Source organism: Podarcis cretensis (assembly GCF_951804945.1).
Source record: "Podarcis cretensis genome assembly, chromosome: 5".
NCBI lineage: Eukaryota > Metazoa > Chordata > Lepidosauria > Squamata > Lacertidae > Podarcis > Podarcis cretensis.
In genome coordinates this window covers 29,240,450-29,264,975 of record NC_137174.1, presented here as the reverse complement: position 1 = coordinate 29,264,975, position 24,526 = coordinate 29,240,450, and the positions used below count along the sequence as shown (strand labels likewise).

Below are 24,526 nucleotides of genomic sequence, written 5' to 3'. Positions count from 1 at the left end.
AGATGATGACTAAAGATGACAGATTTATTAATTATCCATGCATGTTTGGTTGTTTTCTTGAGCCTTAAGGATTCCACTTAATGCAGATCATATTGAAACTGCCGGAAGGATTGTGGTGTCCATGTATGACAGTTAGGAGGGAAGCTCTCCCTTCCAAAGGACACCTACGTAGTTTGTGTGCACCTCTCACAGGCAATCTGAAATAATTTGTAGAAGCATGGATGTGTGAAAGTGCCTTAGTCCATTCTGACATCCATTCACACTTGTAATGTGGTATTTTCCATTCTGTTGCAATTGGTTTATTTTGCATAAGTCTTTCTTCCATTTTGTCATCTGCTGATGGGGACTTCCGACGGCTTTGCTCACAAGGGTCATAGGAACGTGCAAGCCCACTCACCAGCACCAGCCCCTCCCAATTAAGTAGACTGCTATTTGTGGGTTTAAATAAACACTCTCCTGTTCCTGTTTTCATCCTGATACACATCCAGCCTTGTGTTAAAGGCACTAGTAGTAAACAGTGGGGAAGCTGGCATGGAGCTGAAGTAAGATAGATCCATCCTTCCTATTGTATAGTAAGTCAGATTTCAGTGACCTGAAGCAAGATTGTCCTTTTCTGAGAAAATTGGAAAAGCAGAAAATGGTTTAGGGAGCAGAGGAAGGTTATCTGATTAGAACACTTCTGAATGACAGCAGCTTTTGAGTGGAATATAAAATAATTATTTCATTTGTGGTCAGTTCAGATTGCATATTGTTTGTTCTCTCTGGGAGACTGGGGGACTTTTATTTTATGTATGTATTTCATTGTTGTAGTTTTTTACTTGATATTATTTACTTGTTTGTATTTTTTAAAAATGAAGTCCAGATCAACCCATCTTTTCATATTATTCATATTATTTATCACCAGTGTCACAAACACACTGCTCTGATATAATAATAATAATAATAATAATAATAATAATAATAATAATAAATTTTATTTATATCCCACCCTCCCCAGCCGAAGCCGGGCTCAGGGCGGCTAACAACACTAAAACAGTGCAACATTATAAAAACATTATAAAAATTAATTAAAATCAAAATTGATGGCACCCATAAACCAAAGTTTTGTAAAGATTGCCAAAGAAGGGAGTCAGGCTGCGCCCTGACCAAAGGCCTGGTGGAACAACTCTGTCTTGCAGGCCCTGCGGAAAGATGTCAAGTCCTGCAGGGCCCTTGTCTCTTGTGACAGAGTGTTCCACCAGATTGGAGCCGCGGCCGAGAAGGCCCTGGCTCTAGTTGAGGCCAGCCTAACCTCTCTGGGGCCTGGGATCTTCAAGATGTTTTTATTTGCAGACCGTAAGTTCCTCTGTGGGATATACCAGGAGAGGCGGTCCCGTAGGTACGAGGGTCCTAGGCCGTATAGGGCTTTGAAGGTTAAAACCAGCACCTTAAACCTGATCCTGTACTCCACCGGGAGCCAGTGCAGCTGGTATAGCACCGGATGAATGTGATCTCGCAGCGAAGACCCTGTAAGGAGTCTCGCTGCGGCATTCTGCACCCGCTGGAGTTTCTGGGTCAGTCTCAAGGGCAGCCCCACATAGAGCGAGTTACAATAATCCAGTCTGGAGGTGACCGTCACGTGGATCACAGTGGCTAGTGCTCCTCCTTCCATCTAGTGTAGGATCTTTTTAGTTTTGCCTTACTTTGTCTTCACCTTCTAGTATCTAGAAGTTTCACAGCCCTCCCAGAAAAGTGTGTTCTAAACTGTCCCTATTGAGGGAGATCTTTTGGATTGGGATAATTTCAAAGACTTTATTCTAGAGGCACAGATAGTGAAGTCTGCCACAGAACTGTACTACCTCAGGACTCCTTGCTTATATAAGCTTCCATTTTTTCTCAAAAACTTTCTCTTAGACACATGGAAAAGTATGTTGTTTTAACAAGAAATCTCTTCCATTCATTCTACAGTGGTACAGTCTAATGAGAAGTCTGTGGCTTTTGATGGCTTTTCTTATTTAGATTTATCCCACCTAGAGCAGGGGTAGGCATTAAAGGCCAAATTTGACATGCTGGTATGTGTATGTTTTCTCTAAGTCTAGGACCTGATCACAGAACACAGCAGGCACTATCTTTCTGTGTGTCACACATGTGGAAGCATATCATTTAGACTTCACAAATATTTTAAAGCATTTTAAATGCACATATAAAACAATATAAATCTCTATATAACCACACTAACCAGTACTTGAAAGTTGTGTGTGTGTGTGTGCGCGCGCGTGTGTGTAAAACATATACACTACTTGTCATATATACAAATACATTACAAGTGCTGGTTACTGCAGTTGCATGCAAAGTACTATGAATATATTTTCTTAAATGTATTAATGTTACCATAATCATTTATTTAATGAATAAAAGATTTAGAGAGAAAACAAGGTAGGAAAGCAAGACAGTTGAGGTCGAAACCCAGAAGCAAGGGTCAGTTTTATCTTACTAGATCTTGTTAGACAATTGTCCCTTTATTCCTAGCATAGCCCAGATAGTCTGTGTAAGTAATCTGGCTTTTTCTCTTGGACCTATTCTGCTCTCAGCTTTTTAATGCCTTGTTTTTAACTTAGTGGCAGACTAAGTTACATTTATTTTGACTCTTGCCAGAGCGCTGTGCAGTGGCCTGAGAGTTATGCAGCAAGAGACCTCCATCCATGTTGTTAGGTGGATTAACATCTGAAAGAAACAGCCTCTTCCTTTGAGGGCAGGCTCACAGGCCATGCTATTGTATATAATACTTCAAAGTTTCATTCCTGGGACTGCTCTTGAAAATTACCCATAATTGTCAGCTGATGCAAAGCACTATCCCCCCCCCCCCTTAAGTCTTTGGGGAGGATGAAGCAAAGGCAATAAGTTATTTGGCTGTTGAGCACTGGTTATCAGTTAGCTCCTGGGTGCAATGCAAGGTGCTGGTTTTAGACTATGAAGCTCTTTTCGGCAACATAAAACATTTTATTTAAACTGGTATGGGTGGACACGGATAGGGTAGAGTTGCTAGCTTACTGTTATTACCTGTCCTGAGCTCAAGGGGTAAAGCAGGCCATAATTACAGTTAATAACTAAGGAAATCCTTCATGTGGACTTTCTGAGCCTTTGGCATCAGAGTACCTCCCTAGAGTTGTACCAACAAAAAATATTTAAGGGTTGATTCAATTTTACATGTATTTGATACGCCTTATTTTTCCAATTTTACCTCATCTAGTATCGGAATAGAAATAATTCCATTTGTCTCAGGCCCTCATTGATAGCTCACATTTTATGCTATGGTCACAGAACATTACAATTCTGTTAAAAAGCTTCATTGTTATACAACCATTTAAGAGTTAAGTTTGTTCAACTCCATTAGGGTCCCAATATTAATTAGCCGTATCTTCTCAGCAGCACTATGTTCGCTTTCTTGTTTTAAGAAAGTGGTCAGTTTTGCTGTAGTTATTAAATTCCCCCAAAGCATATTAATGTCTAAGTTAACAACTCTCAAGGGGTGAATTCATTTGTGCATTCCAACATTTTTCCTAATAAATGTATGCAATATGACTTGATTTTAAAACACCTACTATTTCACATTGTCAATTTGAATATGTCGGATAAATACTTTTAGATCTGGCAGGGACAAGGAGCTAAAAAACACATCTTATTATATAGAGAGCTTATAGAAACACAGTATATGAGCCATATTTATAAATATATGGCCATTGTTTATCAGGAATCTCAGTGTCTATAAAGTTTTCTATTTTTAGGGCTGTGTTGCCATGCATGGCTCTGTCCTATGAGTTCCATAATGTTTTAGTGCTCAGGCTGCAATCATATGTGTACTGGGACTTTCTTCCATTTTAGGACTGTACAGTTCTCCATCTCTGTTAATTTATGTTTTGAACAATTGACTTGTCTTTTCTAATCTAGAAGTTGATAATGGCTACATGTAACAAGGATGCTGCACCAAGTGATGCTGTGTTCCAGAGTGACAATGAGCTTGAGCCCTCCCTCCCTCTTTCTTTTAAGGACATGAGACAAGCCCTGCTGGATCCTACCAAAGGCCCACCTAGTCTATTATCCTGTTCTCTCTATGACCAACCAAATGCCCATGAGGAGCCTGCAAGGATAACCTCAGTAGTACTCTCCCCCACTTGTGATTCCCAACAACTGGTATTGAAGGGCATTCTCCCTTCAACAGTGGAAGTAGCTAGTAGCCATTAATAGCCTTATCCTCTATGGCAGGCATTGTGAAACTTTGCCCTCCAGATGTTTTGGGATTACAGCTCCCATCAACCCTAGCTAACAGGACCAGTGGTCAGGGATGATGGGAATTGTAGTCCCAAAACATCTGGAGGGCCAAGCGACTATGGGTTTGTCTAAACCCCTTTTATAGCCATCTACATTTGTGGCTATCTCTACATCTTGTGATAGCAAATTCATAGATTTAACTCTGTGCTATGTGAACATGGTTTTTTTGGCTCGTAGTTTGAGCATTATGAGAGAGGGTGAAAACCCTCTCTGTATTCACTTCCTCCACACAATGCTTAGTTTCATTTTCCCTTTCTCTTGTGTGCTTGGCTGCAAGGATTCTTCCTGATTGCTTAAACCATAGTTTCCGATGATATTTGAATTGGGAAATGGTAGCTTCCAGGACTCCCTACAGAGAGTCCAGATAAGGATCAGATTATCACAGGAAGCTGTGGTTTTAAAATCCACTAACTTTTCTTTGCAGCTAGATGGGGAAGAAGAGCAGGGAAGGGGAGGGGAGAGAGAATAAGGAAGTGGTCCAGCTTGTCACTTGTTCATGTGGCAGCAAACTGTGGTTTGTTGCAATGATGACCTTGATTCATCTGAAGCAGGCCAATGAGTGCTTTAGTTCTAAGGTGCCTTTGTTTTACATTCCAAGGTGTTCCATTTCAACCAGCTTAATTCAAGAGGGTTGAACATTTCCTAAGAATAGGACATGAACTTACTAGTCACCCATTGTTATTAATTGCTGTTAAACGTTTTAAACTTTGGCTTGCACCAACATGCTTGTTTTTTGTATATGTCCTGGAATAAGAATAACTGTAGAGATCAGAAACCTGTACTGTGACATCGACATATTTAGGTTGACATTTTTTTTAATGAGAATATAAAGTGTCAAAGATGTTGCTTAGGGCTATTTCAGCTACTAGTTAGTAAGCTAGATTAAGCAGTGGGTGCCCCATGAGAACAAGAACTTCCGCAGGTATGTTGGTATAGCATACATTGGAAGAATAGAGATAATAAAATTATATCCTGAATATACAGGTTTTTTCCCAGATATAATCAAGAGCCAATTTACACTGACTATTTTAGGCATACACCAAAGTTTTAAAAGTGTGCAGCTAAAATACGTAAAATGTGAATGTGACGAACACATGTTTGCAAATATATATTTCACACATATACTTCTCAGGGACATGTGACTGGCTGCAGCTCTCTCTTGATTTTATGCTCAAACCCTGGTTTGCCCCCGTGTAATGTGTGAAATGGTCCCCAAAGGACAGTTATTTGGAGATCAGCAAAGCTTTTTAGATGCTGCTTCTACAAAATGAATTGAGGTTGAACATTTCACTTCGGGGTTGTGTACTTTTTTCAAGATACAGTGGTACCTCAGGTTAAGTACTTAATTCGTTCCAGAGGTCCATACTTAACCTGAAACTGTTCTTAACCTGAAGCACCACTTTAGCTAATGGGGCCTCCTGCTGCTTCCACGCCGCCGGAGCACAATTTCTGTTCTCATCCTGAAGCAAAGTTCTTAACCCGAGGTAATATTTCTGGGTTAGCGGAGTCTGTAACCTGAAGCGTATGTAACCCGAGGTACCACTGTACTGTAAGTGTACATTTGGAGTGCCCATAGGCCTGTGACACTTGGTGAATACTTCAGGATATAACAGATATCTTGTACTTAATGCACTTTTCAAGTGATTATCTGGAGGTGAAATTTATTTAACCCTGTTTTCCTTTTCTTACCCTTCACTCCCTTTGTTTCATTTCTAAACACTCCCAAATTAAATTAAAGGATAGTGTTGAAAATATGTACAAACAGTAAACATACATGTTTGCGTAAGTTAATTAAGTGAAACTGTCTCCAGAGTCTATGCCCTTTGTTTTTGTTTTTTATTACATCCCTTTCTCTATGGTAGGTTTTCATTTATTGTTGATATTCATTAACACATATTGCAATTTTTTCCTACTGGGAATCTTTACTGTTCTATACTCAGTAAAATTCTACACTATAAATGAAAATACTATGTAGAAAGTATGCCTACTGGACTCCTCTTTAACACCCTTTAAAACTTGCAATAGTCTAATCCTTGCATTTTTTTTTTTTTACTGGGAGCAAAAGCACAATGGAGGCACGGTCCACTGTATACTTCTGTCCTATAGAAGCTAAAACTGTATCATGTCAGGACCTGCCAGCACCCAGAGCCAGATTTAGATGAGATTTCATCATCATAGGAAGAGCTCATGGGTTCTAGCAAGAACTAGGGCTAGGCAAATTCCTGAGATCATATGCTAGGGTGATATCCCACCCAGGGAAACTACAGAATTGGAAGAACTAATGTGCCTCAGCTGGACACACTCCCCTCTCTGTGGCATTTAATGTACTGTGTCATCTATAAAGTGTCATATACAACATTACAGATTAGAAGAATAACACAAATATGTGTTATCTTCACTTTTTGAACTGTATGCATTTCACATTAATAATGCAACTCTCCTCTTCCACTGTGGAAGGAGGCGTTCATGGTGAGTTATGATACCTCTTTTTCTAGAAAAATAGCACTGAGTAGGCCACTTGCCCTTCTACCTCTGCCACCCATTTTTCATTGGGGTTGGGGTTTGCCCTTCAACTGACACTCATGGTTCAACTGTTCTTAACCACAGACTGATAGACCTACACAGTCCTCTCAACTTCTTGAAAAGTCTTGTTTCATTAGGCACCTCCCTTTTCTCCTTCCTTTGCTAGTGTCAGCTACTATTAACATTTTATAAATTCTGGGCATTCACAGGGCATCTCTGTTGTTCTTTTTAATTTGCACATTTGTATACTTTTGTTTATCTTGGGAGACCTCAGGAAATATGTAAAAAACCAAACAAAAACAAACCCCAATTATTTATTTTTGGGTGGCTCCATTTTACTTTCAAACCGATGGGCACTCAACTATCCAAGTTTGCTATTAGAGGGAATGATGGTTTCTTCAGTGAACCGAGTTTGTTCCCAATATATCACTTTTATATACATTGCACATGTCTGGGTATCTTGTCTGCTATCAACCGATAATAACATGGTAAGAGCTGCATTTCTCAGCGAAATGATGTAACTGGTATGAAGCATAGTCAAAAAGGTCCACAGCTTCCAAGTTATCAAGAAAGATGTATTTTTCTGTTGGAGGGGAGATGATTGTCTCAAGTCTGTTTAGATTTGCAGTTTGCACACATTGGCTGTTATTGCTCTGAGTAATGATGGCTATTAACAGAAAAAACATCAACAGAGTGAAAACAGCTGTCGCAAATGCAAGACAGTAATGGAGATCTGTGCTCATATTCTCAGCCAGATTGCAGGCTCTATCTCTTAACTCCTCCAGAAGCATAATCATTGCTTTTTATCACAATTCTGGTATGTATGTATTGAAAAATAATCCATAAGGCTTCCACTTTCCCTAGCCTTAGATTCTCAGAATAAGTTTTGTTACCTGTAGTAAATCTGATTTATACTAAAACAAAAGTCTTTTAACAGCCCCTCTTCTTAGGCACCTAATTAGTACAATCAATTCTAGAGCTGGACTGAGTATCGACAATGATTTAGATTTGAACTGGGAAGACTTGGAATCAAATCCCCATTTAGCTATGAAGCTTAGGGCCAAGTGAGATTCTAAAGTGGGTGATGTGCCCTGACATTTTTTGTTTTGCTTTTATTTCCACACAGCAAATGGAGACTCTGAATTTGATCAGAATAAGCAGATAGCAGAAACAGGTGCTCAGCCTTCTCCTAACTTACTAGTTTCTGATCAAAGTTGTCACAAACTGCTTTGCAAGGGAACTTGACCAGTGCCAAAGCTCTGATCAGATTCATGGCTATGCTCCACCTGTCTCACACAACACATCCATTTTTGCTCTTAATGGATGTTTAGGCCTGCAATTGTCTTGTGGCCTAACCTACCTCACAGAGATGTTATAAACAAAATGGTGGTGGGAAATCTATGCATACTACACCAAGCTCCTTAGTAGAAGGGTGGGATGAAAATGTAACAAAGAATAAATAAGTATGTGAATGTGTTTTTACAATCCGATCTGAAAGATGAAATTTGAAATGTAAATATTCATATTTGTTTGCAGCTCACTGTGGCTTATTCCTGTAACGATAAACCACTGTTTATTGGGATGTCCAAGTGAGATCATTTTGTGAGCAAAATCCTTTCAGCTCTTGTCGCAACTGCAGGATCCATAAAGATAGTGGAGGGGAAAGGGTGATACATAAAGAAAATACTCCATTCCCAGTCCATCTGCAGAAACACAATGTAGGCTTCAGAGATGAGGGGAACGATTTTGTTTCTTCTTTGTGTTTTGAGTCTGCATTTTGCATGGACTTGCCAGGAACAGACAAGTACTGCTTTTTTATACTAAGATCCTTTCAATTGTTATCATTTGCCATCTACAGTTTTTAGGCATTTTGGGATCCTGAACCCTTTCTTTGACACATCAATTTGTCTGGTAAGAACACAAGATGAGCCTGCTGGATCAGGCCAATGGCCCATCTAGTCTAGCATTCTGCTCTCACAGTGGCCACACAAATGCAAGTAGGACATGAGCACAACAGCACCCTGCCTACGCACAATTTCCAGCAACTGGTAAATTCCAGTTTCAGAATTATTTTGTTTTACCTTGAGAGGGATCTCTATATGTTTTCATTTGTTATTATTATTATTTGGTCTTCTTCTAGGGCCCTGAGAGGGGCAGACAATGATGATGTAATGATACTTTAACTACAATATCTGAAGAGTCCATGACAAAGTTGGCTAGCAAATTTGTCAACTTGTTTTGACATACAAAACAGATTGAAAAAAATGGTTGTAAACAAAATTGTCAGGTATGGTTTTCATACCTTTCAACACTTTCGCATTATTAACGGTAGTTATATGTGTGAAACTTTTACGTGGGTTGATTTAAGTGAGCTTCCTAGACTGTTTGTACATTTCCTGATGCATTATACAGACATAAATATTTTTTTGTACAAGGAATTATGATTAGGCAGCAATAATGAGCTTTAGTAAATTGAAATAGATCTCAGAGGCCCTCAGCTAGATTGGCTGGCAGCCTGAGCACATTGGCATTATATCCAGTACACAGACTGGGCCATCTTGGTAATATGCCATATCTGTGGATTCTACTAGTTGATTATTCCTAGAGCTAAAGAGACCCTGATGAATCCAGTCTTCCATTATACAGCCTGGCTTCTTAGGCTAATGAAGAAATTGGAAGCAAGGATGTGGCTTTTGCCTCAAGTGTGCATCCATAGACCAGTTGTGGTTACAAGACTGGTGCATGCTACTTGTCTAAGCTCAAAATGGAAATATTCAGTGTAGCAGGGAACTAAGAATATCCTTAGCCCTTTCCGTCTGAAAATAATCAAATGCCTGTATTACTGTACATGAAGGGTTATCTGTATGAGTTTCTTGAATCACGAAGAGATCCTTCATAGGAAATGAAAACTGATTTTTTTCTTCTTCTTCTGAGGGAAGACTTGATAAAGACCTTTGCCTAGGTTTAAGAGAATTTTGCAGAGAGCAAGCATTTGGTGAAATCTCTGAACTCTGCCATCATCATCCAGGAACTCTACATTCCAGAAGTACAACTTTCTTTTAATTTGTTCAGATGTGTTGCTCTTTCCTGGGGTTAAAAAAAATAGAGAATTCCTGCAGGGAACTTTAGAGAACCATGCTCACAAAGCCAAGATTGATCCCCTTCTAGATTCTTTGAATCCCTGCTGTATAAAATAGTCAGTAGAATACTATAGTTTCCAGCTTGTGTGCAATTCCATGCAAACTCCCCTTCTCACTTTGTTACACTATTATATTTAACTCATTTTCCGGTTTCTCCACAACTTCTTTCCCTGCCACTGAGAAGGTTCAATTATTTTTGAAATAAAAAAAAATCTAAATAATAAAATATAGTCAAGATTTATGGATACATAAGTTTATTTATGGACGTGGGTGGCGCTGTGGTCTTAACCACAGAGACTAGGGCTTGCCGATCAGAAGGTTAGCAGTTTGAATCCCCGCGACGGGGTGAGTGCCTGTTGTTTGGTCCCAGCTCCTGCCCACCAAGCAGTTCGAAAGCACGTCAAAGTGCAAGTAGATAAATAGGTACCGCTCTGGCGGGAAGATAAATGGTGTTTCCATGTGCTGTTCTGGTTTGCCAGAACTGGCTTAGTCATGCTGGCCACATGACACGGAAGCTGTCTGCGGACAAACACCAGCTCCCTTGGCCTATAGAGCGAGATGAGTGTGCAACCTCAGAGTCGTCCATGACTGGACCTAACGGTCAGGGGTACCTTTACCTTTTTAAGTTTGTTGCCATCCCAATCCATATTAAAAAACCCCAGAAGAGCCCATATCCCCCTAGACAACATTGTGTAGGGATGATTCAAATTCTGTTCAGTCAGTCTCTACCATGCTTGTTTTTCCATAGGAACTAGTTTCAGACGCTATCAGTACTGAGAATACATTCTAGCTAACAATAGTAATATTTCAATGACATACATATATCAGAAACATTTAGTCATTGGCTTTAAGCTGTGGGTGGGTGACCTTTTTCAGCCAAAGCCTGCATACCCTTGTGGGCCAGAGTAAAAAATAAAGTGGCTTGGGCCGGGGGCAAAAGTGGGCAGAGCAACAGATATTACTCCTACTTTGTGCAGTAGCTTGCATTCCAGCCACACACATCGGAGGTTCCTACACATCCCCACATATAAAGACAAGCAAGATGCATTATCATAGGTCATGGATACATTCCAACCAGGCAAAAACACATGAAGATTGTGTAGAACAGGGTCAGTGAGGGATGTGTCCTGGGAATGGGGTGTGGCCTAGGGAGGGTCTCTAAGGCCAGATTAGAGAGGCCAGGACGACTGCATTCTTTCCCCAGGCTTGATGTTTCTTATACCTGGCTTTAGAGAATACAGTTTTCACACTCTCAGCTTTTGGGTGTTTATAATCCCCTCGAATCTTTCACAGTTCGGAATAACAGAAGAGGTTGGTCAGTCAGTGGCAGCTACTTAAGAGGTACCAGCATGAACACTAGACAATCTGAGCCCTTTCCATACCCCTCCCAGTTGTAAACCTTGTGAGCTGGTCTGGCCCTAACACTATGGTCAGGAACTCTTTACAATACGCGTTCCTGATCATGGGGAGAGCCTATCTGTGCACAGTAGGCTCCTCTTTCCAGACATGTGGCTGTCAGAGGTGCTGGGGGCCAGGGGGAGACATTGAGATGGGGCCCATGTGCAGCTCTGCTTTCCCCTCAGTGTCTTACAGTTGTGTGGAGGAGAGTATCTGAGAAGCCAATGCTCTATTCTTAATTGTTGCGTCATGGTAAAATTCTGGCCATGCTCTGTCACTCAGAGCAATCTCTGGGCCTGTGTCCATCTAAAAAACACAACACGACCTATATATTTTAAATAGGTGTGTGCAACTTGTGATCTTTCAAGCCAAATTTAGGATGCATTGTGGCCTGTTCTTAACAGCCAGAAGGAGCAAAAGGAAGAGGATTTTCATGCTGCTTATTGGTTTGTGAACATCGCTTGTGGCTGCTTAGCTGGGCAGACATGCCACCCATTAGCAGTACCTCTGCCTTGCCTGAATTGAGAATATTTATTGGCCCCCATTCAGACCATTAACCACACCCACACACTAAATAAGTGCACCCAGTGTCTCTCTTGGATTTGCTGAAGAGGAGGGAGAGAGCTGGATTTCATCTGCACACTGATGACACTTCAACCCACATTTCCAGTTAAGAATAATTCCCCTTGTTTTTTATGGAAGGGTGTTGGCGGTTCTGTTTGTATTATTTGTTTTGAAAACTCAATAAAGCATTTTTGTTTTAAAAAAGAAGAAGAAATGTATGCATACATTCAGAGCAACCAAGTCTTTCATGCTCTATTTTTGGCACTCTGGAAAATAGTAATCTCCAGCTAATGTGTAACTTCAGATGTATAGCTTTAGATATAGATATGAAACAGTGTCCATCAAACATAACATAGATCTCTCAAAGCATTTTACGATTTTCTGAAGCAAGGCTGGTTCTGTCATTATGGACAACCAACTGATTGCCAAGGGCAAATGTTAATATAAACTTGATCAGATATGGAAAAGATGCAAAGGAGCCTAGCATGTGGATGAGAGGCTGGCTAATCTTACTTTGGTGTGTTGGTAAACAGCCATTAAAACCTGCTTGGCTACCATGTTCTTTGTTTTCCACTTTATTATTATTATTATTTTTATTTATTAAATTTCTATATCAACCTTCATCCAAGGATCACAGGGCAGTTTATAATATACATAAAGATATATAGTAACAAACAATAACAATAGCTAGTTTCACATTTTCTATTTCTATGGTGGCAGGAGAAACCAAGTAAAATCAAGCCCATATTGGAAAATCGTCTTGTACTGGGCAGCTCCAGAGTCATGGCCAAAAATATATTAACAAATTCCAGCTTAGGATGTAGCTCACTTTTAACATGAGATACATTGGACTTTGCAAACAACAGTGGGTGAGCAAGTTGACAGTGCAAAATGCTGCTTCATTGAATTGTACAGTGTGAATCATATCATTCTTGGCATACCAGCCTCTCAGGAGACCAAGTCATTATTTCGAGGTAAATTGGCTCCTGGTAAGGATGTAAACAATGAACAAAAATTGTGTACCATTTATTTGTTTTCGCCTTATGTGTTTAAAAAGTAGGTTTAGAAGAGATTTCCTGCTCCTCGCCCCCCTATGGGAGGACAGTAGGGGACTGAGGAATTGCACTGGACTTTGAGTATGTGAAGGGGGAGAGATAGCTGGGGGGGGGGAAGACTAAGAAAATACAGCATTTCTTCCAAGCTCAGCTTTTCAATTACAAAACCTGCCTCCGCACCATCCTACAGCCCCATCTGACTCTCTCTGTTGTCTGAGGATGGAATGGGGGAAGGTACAGATCATTTTTTAAGAGCATTGAAGAATCAACAGGGGGAAAGTGCCCCAGAGGGAAACCATGGGAGACACTGAATAAAGTCTCTGCTTCCTCATTCACTGGATATTGCTACTAGCATTAATATTGCAGAGAACAAGGAGGTTAAGAGTATACACATGTGGAACATTGGTAGGCAGTCTGAACATAGAGCAAGTAGTTTAAGTTAGAGGGGTTGGTTTTTTTGTTATTATTTCCTCTATCAAAGGAATATGAAACCGCAGGGAAACAGATGGCTCTGAGAATTCATCAGGACAACCACCATGGAATAGCATCGACGAAACATTGGCACAGTGGGTAGGCGGACACTTTCATTTGTAAAAGCACAGAGGATCATGGATATGTCAAATGTAAACACAGCAATATATCTTATACAGGACACACTGACCAAGCAAGTGTATGAACTCTATTCTCATTTGCTAGTTTCACTAACCAGCACCTGTGGTGATTTTGAATTTGTTGATAAGCTGATACTAATGCACAGGTTGTCACCCAGAGGCTGGGCATGGCTTTACGCACAACTTGGAGTGGAAACTGGAAAGGAGCTGTGCTGTCTCTGGTATAATTCCAGGACATTTAAAATAAGGATTCTTCTAGACTTGCTGAGGGAAATTAAGCTTTGTGATCCTGAGATATGCAATAATCCACTCCAACCAGATAAATGAGAGGAAAGAATGAGCAAAATGTAGACAGTGCCTCACAGATCAGGCCCTTGTCAAACAGACCCCCATCTTCTGCGGAGTCCAAGGCCTTCACCCTTGGTGAATATGAATTTTTTTATATATGTAAGATTGCAGTATAGTGGTACCTTGGTTTGCAACCACTTTGGATTACAACCATTTTGGATTACAACCACGTCAAACCCGGAAGTGTGTGTCCCTTTTTTTGGATTGCAACCCATTTTTTTTTGGATTACAACCAATATTTTTTTGGGAGGCCCCATTGGCGAAAGTGCGCCTTGGGTTACAACCTGTTTTGGTTTAGGGACTTCCGGGTCGGCGCCATCGCCGAATGGCGGACTCTCTCCGAGCTCCGGAGGGAGTCTGCTAGGTAGGGGTCGGGTCTTGCCGCGCCGGCGACGCGGGGACCCTTAAAAACCATGGGCGGAGATGCCCATGGACTTGGTGACTCGGCGGGCACCGTTTGCGCCCCCCCGATCCGCGAAGGAGCCTTTTTAAAGGCTGCAGAGCGGGTGACGGGGGTGTGTGTGTGGTGCTATGAGTCCACTGCTTCCCCTGCCTAGCGAAGCCACATGCCATTTGGTGGAGAGCAACGACTTCTTCCTCGAAATTTTGGATTTGGACTAAAAAGAATAACCCGTGAATAAATTCGTTGGACTTAAAAGGCAAATTTGATTTATGAATCTGGAACGAGCGGGGGGGGGGTGTAAAAAGGAAGTCCGCCCCCCCTTTTGTAGATGGCTTAACGCAAGGATGTGACAACTAAGATCGAGAGATGAATCTGTTTATTTGGAAAAAACCTTTAATTTCACGAAGGGAAATTACAATTTGTGCTGGAGGAGAAGATTGATTTGTGGAACTAAAGTGCAACCCCTCCGGGAACCGGGAACGATCCGCTATGAGAGCCTGGCGAAGAGACGCAGAAACTTTGACAGCTGTCAAAGTAGCTGTCAAAGCAGGGAAATAAAAGAGAACTTTGTTACGATGGCTTTGCTGGTTAGATTTGATACAATTTGGATATAAATTATTGGAAATAAAGGCAACAATCTATCTGACTTTTGGGTCTGACTTTGAAAGAAATTAAGTTACTATATTCCCTCTAGAGGGAGGATGGGACATTGCAACAGTAGTTGCAAGTGGAAAAACACTGTGAATATGAGCAGGATTTGTTATCTCTTGGGAAAGCTGCAAAAACGAAGCATTATTTTGTCTACAGAGGTTTCTATACTAAAGGAGACAATGGATTTATCTATTGAAGAAAGGAAGGGACTTGACGCAAGTTATGTTCCTGAATAACAAAAGCCTCTGTGGAGAACAAGAAGTTTCTGAATTAGAAGGTTTCTGCAGCAGAACAGGAAAAAGCAATCTGAGGAATAAGAGTTGGACTAAATTTGAAGTTGGAGAATTTGGAACATCCAGACTTTAAAAGGATTAAGAAATAGAATTTGAGTTAGACTTTTAAGCACAGAGGTCTGGATGGAAGAAGAATGATCTTTTCTGAGAGTTTTTTCGAGATTGGACTTTCTGAAATTAAAAGCTATCAAAAGACGGCAAAGTGAAGCTGAGATACAGACGTGGAGGCACCAGACTGGCAGTAGACAACTGGATGAATTTTGGGGATCGGAACCGGGGAAAAGGGGGAGGGGGGAGATTTGGAACCCAAAGGCTGTAAAATTATATATTCTTTCTTTCTTTTCTTTTTTTATTGTCTGTTGTTTGAAAATAAGGGAATTCGTGGAAGGGAAATGGGGTCGATCTTAGGGAATTACATAAAATATAAGGAGAAATGAATAATTAAGAAAAATAAGATAAATTAATTTGGAACAAATGTGTTATTTAAAATCATAAATAAGGCTTTAAAATTTGGGGTAAGAATTTGTGGAATCAATTTAAGGGAAATGGGATACAAAAGAGGGAGGGGGGGGAAGCCCGGGAAAGATGTTATTGAAATTAAGTGCAAACTATATCTGTCTTTTCTTTCTATCTTTCCTTTTTATTCTGGAAAATCTTAATAAATATTATTTTTTTTAAAAAAAACAACAAACCTGTTTTGGTTTACAACCAGACCTCTGGAACGGATTACGGTTGTATACCAAGGTACCACTGTACTCTTTATGGTTTCAGTTTCTGAAATCAAAATGGTAGCCTAAGCACAAAGGGTGGAATTTGATGTTGTGCTCTTCTAAATATTCTGTCTACACAAGGGGCCATGGTGAAATGCTAAGTAACCCTTTATGTACCCAGGGCAGTTGCACAACCATCTCAGCGTATGCTGCTGTGCTGGAACTCGGTGTGAGTGGAAGAGGAATCTGTTTTAAATGAATTTATACTCAGAACTTGGCAGTATTGAACCACCTCTTGTACTGAGTGGCCACTTATATGTAACCTGCTTGTGTATTTGTTATTTTTACAACGCATGACCAATTTTATACTAAATTATACATAAGAAATCTTTATTATGCATATAATACAAATAAATAGTCAAGCTGCATGTGGTACAATATTTGTGCAGCATACTATTATCTCTACATATGTATATTAATACATACATATTTTATACAGTTATATGCATTGCTGTATGTATCTATGTGTTGATTACTTGAGGCAACCTGGGATATACACGGACGTGTGTGTGTGTGTGTGTATCAATCATATGTATAATAATGTGAATAATGATAAATTTTATATGTGAACATTGTTCCTATTTTTGGTAACTCCAAATGTGGGGTGGTGGAGCAGAACTTGCTTCTTGTCAAAATTAAGGAGCAAGATGGGAATTAGGAAAAAAACCCCTAAAAATATAGGCCTCACATTAAAATTTTAATAAAATTAGTATTTTCCTGAGGCAGCCACATTCTTGTTTGTTTGTGTGTGTGTGTGTATGCACACGCGCACATGCATGTGCCATGTGACTAGGCCCTGGTTGTGAGGCAAAAGTCAGTATTTTTACTTTATCCACATTTTCTGGTATTTCCATTTTATGAAAGATGTCAACCCCCAAACTGTTTCCTTTTTGTTTGGATTAACAGGAAAATGTTAATTTTATTTTTGATCTGAAAACCTTGGTTAAAAACAAACAAACAGGCCTGACAGTCAACTGATTACAAACATTACAATATCCAATGAAGAAAATGTAGAACACAACATTTAAAGGTGAACTGATTTATTGTGACATTTTTTAAAGGTGGCATAGGATTTTTTGTTTTTTGTTTTTGTTTTTGCTACATCAGACTAACACAGATGCTCTTGAGATATTTAATTAAGATAAGTTTTCTTACACTAAGGTGCTGAGACAAGTAATTTATTTGGACAAATTGTTCTAAATGTATAGTGAACCAAGGGATTGAGAGACATACCGGTACTTTGCTTGCAGTGTTATCAACACTGCCTAAAGTAACATTTACAGGAGAAACATTCTGCAAAAAATAACAATGAGTGATGCAGTTCTAAGCATGTTGTATAGCCTTGTGTGCACAAAGGCAGAGGATAATACTTACAATAGAGATGTTTTGTAAACAGGTCCCATTAGTTCAATGGAATTTACTTCCCAGTAAGCAGCATTGTAGCCATAGTTAATCATGTTTCCAATCCTAACCATGAGTTTTCTGCAATTATGTGGAAAAGAACAGTCCAGAGTCTGGACAGTTCACTCCCACTGGATTTTGCAAGGCAGAAAACTCTTCACTGATGTTATTCAAGAGCAGGACGACTCTTTCATTCCCAGAGCAGAGCCATAGCAAAACTGGAATCAAACCATAGGGTCAAAGTAGAGGTAGGATGAAAATACTGGGACAAACAGCTGCTTTGCCATCGGGAATTCTGGTTGAGATAGTCTTCTAGCAAAAATGTAATCTGCTTAATGAGCTCTGCTTGAGGCAGGGGGGTAGAATTTGACACTCAGGGAGGCTTTGTGACTCCCCAGGCCTATCTGACCTTTGGGGTTCTCCCTAGGCCAGACTCCCTTTCCTTGCCACCCTCACTTACTAGCACTGTCTTGCATCCTCCATTATTTATGCCTAGCTGGAATGTGTCTTTGAACTGTGATAGTGCTTGCTGGATGGAGAATGGAGAAGCGTTTTGCTTGGGCTATGGTAGAAAGATAAGCGTGCCCTCTATTGCTCAAATTACTTTCGCCTCTGGCCTATCCACCTCTGGCATGCAGCCCTTGGAGGTTGCCCTTAGGCTAAAAAAGGTTCTCCATTCCCTTTTTTAAGGGTTTCCAGGCAAATATATATATATATAACAGTTAATCTTGGTTTACTATACTAGGATACCATTCTGTTGGCTTTGTAAAGGCTGCCAGAATTTTTACGTGTGAACAGTGCCCTTGGTCAGGTGGTGTCTTTGCTTCTAGGCTCTCAGACCTCATATGCATTTAGAGTAGATTACATACACTTACTTTTTTACCATGCCAAAGGATCGATGATCAAATGAAATCTAGCTCGCCCACTGCTGTTCTGTAGCCTGAACAGCAAACTTGCAGTCTAGAATCATAGAATCATAGAATCATAGAATCATAGAGTTGGAAGAGACCACAAGGGCCATCGAGTCCAACCCCCTGCCAAGCAGGAAACACCATCAGAGCACTCCTGACATATGGTTGTCCAGCCTCTGCTTAAAGACCTCCAAAGAAGGAGACTCCACCACACTCCTTGGCAGCAAATTCCACTGTCGAACAGCTCTTACTGTCAGGAAGTTCTTCCTAATGTTTAGGTGGAATCTTTTTTCTTGTAGTTTGGAACCATTGCTCCGTGTCCGCTTCTCTGGAGCAGCAGAAAACAACCTTTCTCCCTCCTCTATGTGACATCCTTTTATATATTTGAACATGGCTATCATATCACCCCTTAACCTCCTCTTCTCCAGGCTAAACATGCCCAGCTCCCTTAGCCGTTCTTCATAAGGCATCGTTTCCAGGCCTTTGACCATTTTGGTTGCCCTCCTCTGGACACATTCCAGTTTGTCAGTGTCCTTCTTGAACTGTGGTGCCCAGAACTGGACACAGTACTCCAGGTGAGGTCTGACCAGAGCAGAATACAGTGGCACTATTACTTCCCTTGATCTAGATGCAATACTCCTATTGATGCAGCCCAGAATTGCATTGGCTTTTTTAGCTGCCGCGTCACACTGTTGGCTCATGTCAAGTTTGTGGTCAACCAAGACTCCTAGATCCTTTTCACATGTACTGCTCTCAAGCCAGGTGTCACCCATCTTGTATTTGTGCCTCTCATTTTTTTTGCCCAAGTGCAATACTTTACATTTCTCCCTATTAAAATTCATCTTGTTTGTTTTGGCCCAGTTCTCTAATCTGTCAAGGTCGTTTTGAAGTGTGATCCTGTCCTCTGGGGTGTTAGCCACCCCTCCCAGTTTGGTGTCATCTGCAAATTTGATCAGGATGCCCTTGAGTCCATCATCCAAGTCGTTGATAAAGATGTTGAATAAGACCGGGCCCAAGACAGAACCCTGTGGCACCCCACTAGTCACTCTTCTCCTGGATGAAGAGGAACCATTGATGAGCACCCTTTGGGTTCGGTCAGTCAGCCAGTTACAAATCCACTGAGTGGTAGCATAGTCAAGACCGCATTTTACCAGCTTCTTTACAAGAATATCATGGGGCACCTTGTCAAATGCCTTGCTGAAATCAAGGTAGGCTACATCCACTGCGTTCCCTTCATCTACCAGGCTTGTAATTCTGTCAAAAAACGAAATCAGGTTAGTCTGACACGACTTATTTTTCAGAAATCCATGCTGACTATTGGTGATCACAGTATTCCTTTCTAGGTGCTCACAAACTGTTTGCTTAATGATCTGCTCCAGAATCTTCCCTGGTATTGATGTCAGACTGACTGGGCGGTAATTATTTGGGTCCTCTCTTTTCCCCTTTTTGAAAATAGGGACAACATTTGCCCTCCTCCAGTCTGCCGGGACTTCGCCTGTTCTCCAGGAATTCTCAAAGATGACTGCCAGTGGTTCTGAGATCACATCTGCCAGTTCTTTTAATACTCTTGGATGCAGTTCATCTGGCCCTGGAGACTTGAATACATCTAAACTAGCCAAGTATTCTTGTACTATCTCCTTAGTTATTCTGGGCTGTGTTTCCTCTGCTGAATCATTTGCTCCAAATTCTTCAGGTCGGGCATTGTTTTCTTTATCGGAGAAGACTGAGGCAAAGAAGACATTGAGGAGTTCAGCCCTTTCTGTGTCCCCTGTTTGCATTTCACCATCTTCTCCTCTGAGTGACCCCACTGTTTCTTTGTTCTTCCTTTTGTTACCCCACTGTTTCTTTGTTCTTCCTTTTGCTACGAACATACCCATAAAAGCCTTTTTTGTTGCTTTTAACCTCTCTAGTACTTTCAGTGCATGCAATATTTTAATGAAACAAACGAAAAGTGTTCATTCTAGTTTTGTGTGGTGTTGCTAAAGGTTGCACAACTTCTATTATTTACTTGGGTACTTAATCCGGAAATTCATATTAGAACAGGTGAGGAAAGGGATGAAATGTTCTGAAGCATCTTTTCACTGTTGCAACATGAAGCTTCAGCTCAATATGTCCATAGCAGCTTCTTTGATCACCCAGTCTCTGTGAAAATTGTAAACTGTCAAAATGGTGAGACTTCTGCAGATGCACAAAAATGTCTTAAGTGAGCCCGAGTAGTTTTCCCCATTGGAAACACAGTGAGTGAATTATTCCTTCTAGTCACTGCTGAATTGTTCAGTTATTGCAGAACCCTGATTATTTTCAGCTTGTAGACCTGTAAACATATTAAGTGGAGTTGGCCCAAGACATTTTGCTGCCTGAAGCAGAGCAGCAAATCTGCCCTCTTCAAAATTCAAGGTGCATAATACCCAAAATTGGTCAAGTTATTTTGGCACCTCAGGCAAAAAAAATCCAACAAGCACCTCTCCCTCTCCCTGGCAGCAAAAAATCTAACATATTTAATAATATACCAATTTGTTGCCATTTCACAACACCCAAAATCAGCAGCCAGAGGCAGCAGTCTCACTCTGCCTAATGATAGGCCCAGCCCTGAAAAAAAATATTTTTCCCCAGTGCCATTGATTGATCTTAATGTGCCTTAATTACTTATAACATTTCTACCCTCCCCTTCTGCGGAGGAGTTTCCTAGGCTGTTGAACCTCACAACACCATCACAAGACTGAGAAATAGTGACTTGTTCAAAATTACAGGGTTTGCTTCTTGTCTCAGTGGTGATTTGAAGGTCAGTTTTAGGGGTAAAAACAGACTGGAGGGTTTGGATTGGATCCTGATTTAGTGCTTCAGAAAACAGCCTGTCAGTTTCAGGCTGAATCTGATTTGGGGGGGGGAAATGAGGCTCCTTCTGCCAACATTTCCCAAAATTCACTATTACTGTGAAATAAAAGTATCTATAAAGGGACGTGGGTGGCGCTGTGGGTAAAACCTCAGCGCCTAGGACTTGCTGATTGCATGGTTGGCGGTTCGAATCCCTGTGGCGGGGTGAGCTCCCGTCGTTCGTTCCCAGCTCCTGCCCACCTAGCAGTTCGAAAGCACCCTTAAGTGCAAGTAGATAAATAGGTACCGCTTTATAGCGGGAAGGTAAATGGCGTTTCCGTGTGCTGCTCTGGTGCCGGTTTGCCGGAGCAGCTTCGTCACGCTGGCCACGTGACCTGGAAGTATCTGCAGACAGTGCTGGCTCCCGGCCTCTAGAGTGAGATGAGCGCACAACCCTAGAGTCTGTCAAGACTGGCCCGTACGGGCAGGGGTACCTTTACCTTTACCTTTACCTTAAAAGTATCTATACTTTTTCCTTTTGCAAGACATAGTTAAGGTTGTAAGAATGAGTTGGGTATGTCTGTATGGGGGGTGGCGGACAGGGAAGTTAGTGGAGGTAGGATTTATTTTGGGATTGCAAAACATGGTTGAAATTTGCAGGCACAGTAGCACCTCCAGAATGGATAAGGCCTGTCAGGTTACAGGCAGAGGATTTTTTTTGTGCTGGGCGCCTTTAAAATTTGCCCCACCACAGAAACCTCCATAAATTTGATTTTTGGCAGAATTGGGTGAAATTTGCTGCCAGGTTAGACTCTCTGGAGGAAATGAATCCTGCCAGATTTCAGAAGGACTACTGTAGTGGTTTTCCTTCAAGGACAGCCTTTACAGTTTTCTGGTGGGTAAAATCATCATCTCTGATTATAAGCTTGAAGTATCAGTCACAACTGAGCATGCTCCCCACCCCGCACCCCTACCCTGGTATTTTCCTTAAGGTAATGTCAGAGATGTTAGGTTTGCTTTTTGTAGACAACTTTTCTGCAGTGGCTTTCCATTTGTGGAATGCTTTCCCCAGGGAGGTTTGGCTGGCACCTGCATTATACACCTTTAGGCGTCGGGTGAAAACAGTCCTCTTCAACCAAGCGTTTGGCCGATTAATATATGAGACCCTTCTAAATGTGTTGTTGGAGGGGGGTTACTGGTTTGTGTTTTTCTTGTTTTTATTTTATGTTTCGAGGGTTTTTTTACCTTGTGATTTTATGTTGTGAACCACCCTGAGATCTATGGATGAAAAGCGCTATTCAAATTTAATAAATAAAATAAATAGTACTTATGCATTACATAGTTATTTTTAACTTGTAGAAGTTGGACCTATTTCTTTATTTAACTCTACTGTAATTAATTGTCCTATGAAAATATATGTATATTCTAATGGAGCTCCTAAGCAGGGAAATGTGCAAGGGGTTGGGCAGTGCCCATATGAATGTATGTTACGGTTAGCCTGGATATACTAGATCAATATGAACGTAAGTTGATTGGAAATCCTTGAAACCAGAAGCATATATTTATTGCAAGTACATGTGGCCTGAATGAACAAACCACCCTTGTTGAACACAGTACTTTTGTACCTTTTGTTATGTTCAAAAATATAATTTACTAAAGTAGATTGAATATATTATTTTCTAAAGAGAAATTATGGTAGTGAGAAATGCTAGTCTTTAAGGTGCCATGGGACTCTTTGTTGCTTTTATTAAGATGTTAAACATACTAGCTTTGTATGCTCAAAATTTTCTTTTTTTCTTTTTTCTTTCCAGGCTGACAAAAAAGAAAGGAGCAATGCCTTGAATATTGCAATAGATAATATGTGCAAGAAAACAAGAGACCTCCGCAGGCAGGTAATCTCCTCAGGGGAAAAGTATGTTTAATAGATAGGTCTGCAAGCAGTTATAACATAAAATAATAATTATGACATGCTTTTGTTTTATTTTACGGAGACACACTTTTCTTTAAGAAATGCAGATGGAGATTAGGGATGCAGGTTTGGAACAGTGGAAACACCAAAAGTCCAAGATTTAGAAATATGTATTCAAGGGTCCAGTGAGTGGTCTGAGAACACCTAATGTTGCTTTATTGCTTGAAGGTGTGGGCTTAGTCAGTTCCTTGGATGACAGATTCCATTATATAAGAGTGAGAGATTAAATAGTCCTAGGGCAAAGGCACATGACGAAGCAGCATTGCTGAAAGCTAAGCAGATCTGGATCTGGTCAGTCCCTCCTGCACAGCAATGTCTGTTTTGAGAGAAAGGGTGGAAAACAGAATAACAGCTTTCTTCTGTGAAAATGATTCTTTCCATACTGGAGGTTGTTTAAAAGCATCCTTACACAATACATTTTAAAAACATCTTTACACAATGCATTAAAATAAAATTAAAACTAACAGCCATAATCTAGCATAGTCTTGCTGGAATATAATAGTCTTATTTATACCCCCACAAACCCAGACAGAATCCTGTTCCTAATCTATGCTTAGTATAAGAATATTAAATTGATTATGTGATGGAAAAAGGCAGGTTGATAGGCAAATAATTTATGTTGGGTGCCAAAGGCAACAGAAAACCAGTTTGTGGATTCATCTTATATGTTGTACATGTGTGATTATAACATTGAGTGTGCAGATCTGTACACATACATTTTACTGTTCATATCCAGGAACATTTAGGTACCGAGTACTGTGAAAATCAACTTACAAGGTGAAATTCACTAAGTTCTACTAGGCACTAGAAAAAGTGATACTCTCCCCAAGCATTTGTAACAGGAGGCTGAAAAATACACTCTTAAATCTGAGATTGTTCTTTGAAATTGTTGGTATCCATCTTTCTAGAAAGACAATAGAAAAGTGCACCTTCGGGGGTAAAGTCAAACCATTGGAGAGTTACAGCGCCTGCTGTGGCCGTAGAGACAAATACAAGAGAGACCTGTTTTATTATTGCAACTGGGGCAGATGAAGGCATCCAGTTTCGCTGTTACAGGTGCTCCATTGTGTTTCTTCTCTCTGAGCTACTCCCAGCGGTCATTTCCAGTGGTCATTTCTCCACTGGTTGCTGCTGTGGATACATGACCTGAATGTCTGTCCCCAGGCACTGCAGTCATCAGTAGGGATTCTCACATGGTGGGGTTAATGTTGCCAACCTTCATGTCACGTTTGCAGACATCTTTATAACACAGAGTTGGCCTGGTGCCTTAGGCCAGCTACCCATAAAGCACATCCTTGGGGATCCTGCCATTTTCCATTCTATGTACATGACTAATCAATAAAGATCCCTTCTCTTTAAAATAATTT

At 40.6% G+C, this 24,526-nt stretch overlaps 1 protein-coding gene across 9 annotated transcripts in view; it reads left to right on the top strand.

The window, feature by feature from the left end:
- CTNNA3 (catenin alpha 3) overlaps positions 1 to 24,526 on the top strand; it is a 566,819-nt gene that overhangs the window by 276,694 nt on the left and 265,599 nt on the right. For all 9 annotated transcript variants that reach the window (XR_013838691.1, XR_013838692.1, XM_079975614.1 and 6 more), the window contains one exon: positions 23,002 to 23,082. Coding sequence is in view for 7 of the 9 variants with exons in the window: in XM_079975614.1 (XP_079831740.1) it covers positions 23,002 to 23,082 (81 nt within the window). In the remaining 2 variants the exon portion in view is untranslated. The remainder of the gene's footprint in view (positions 1 to 23,001; positions 23,083 to 24,526) is intronic.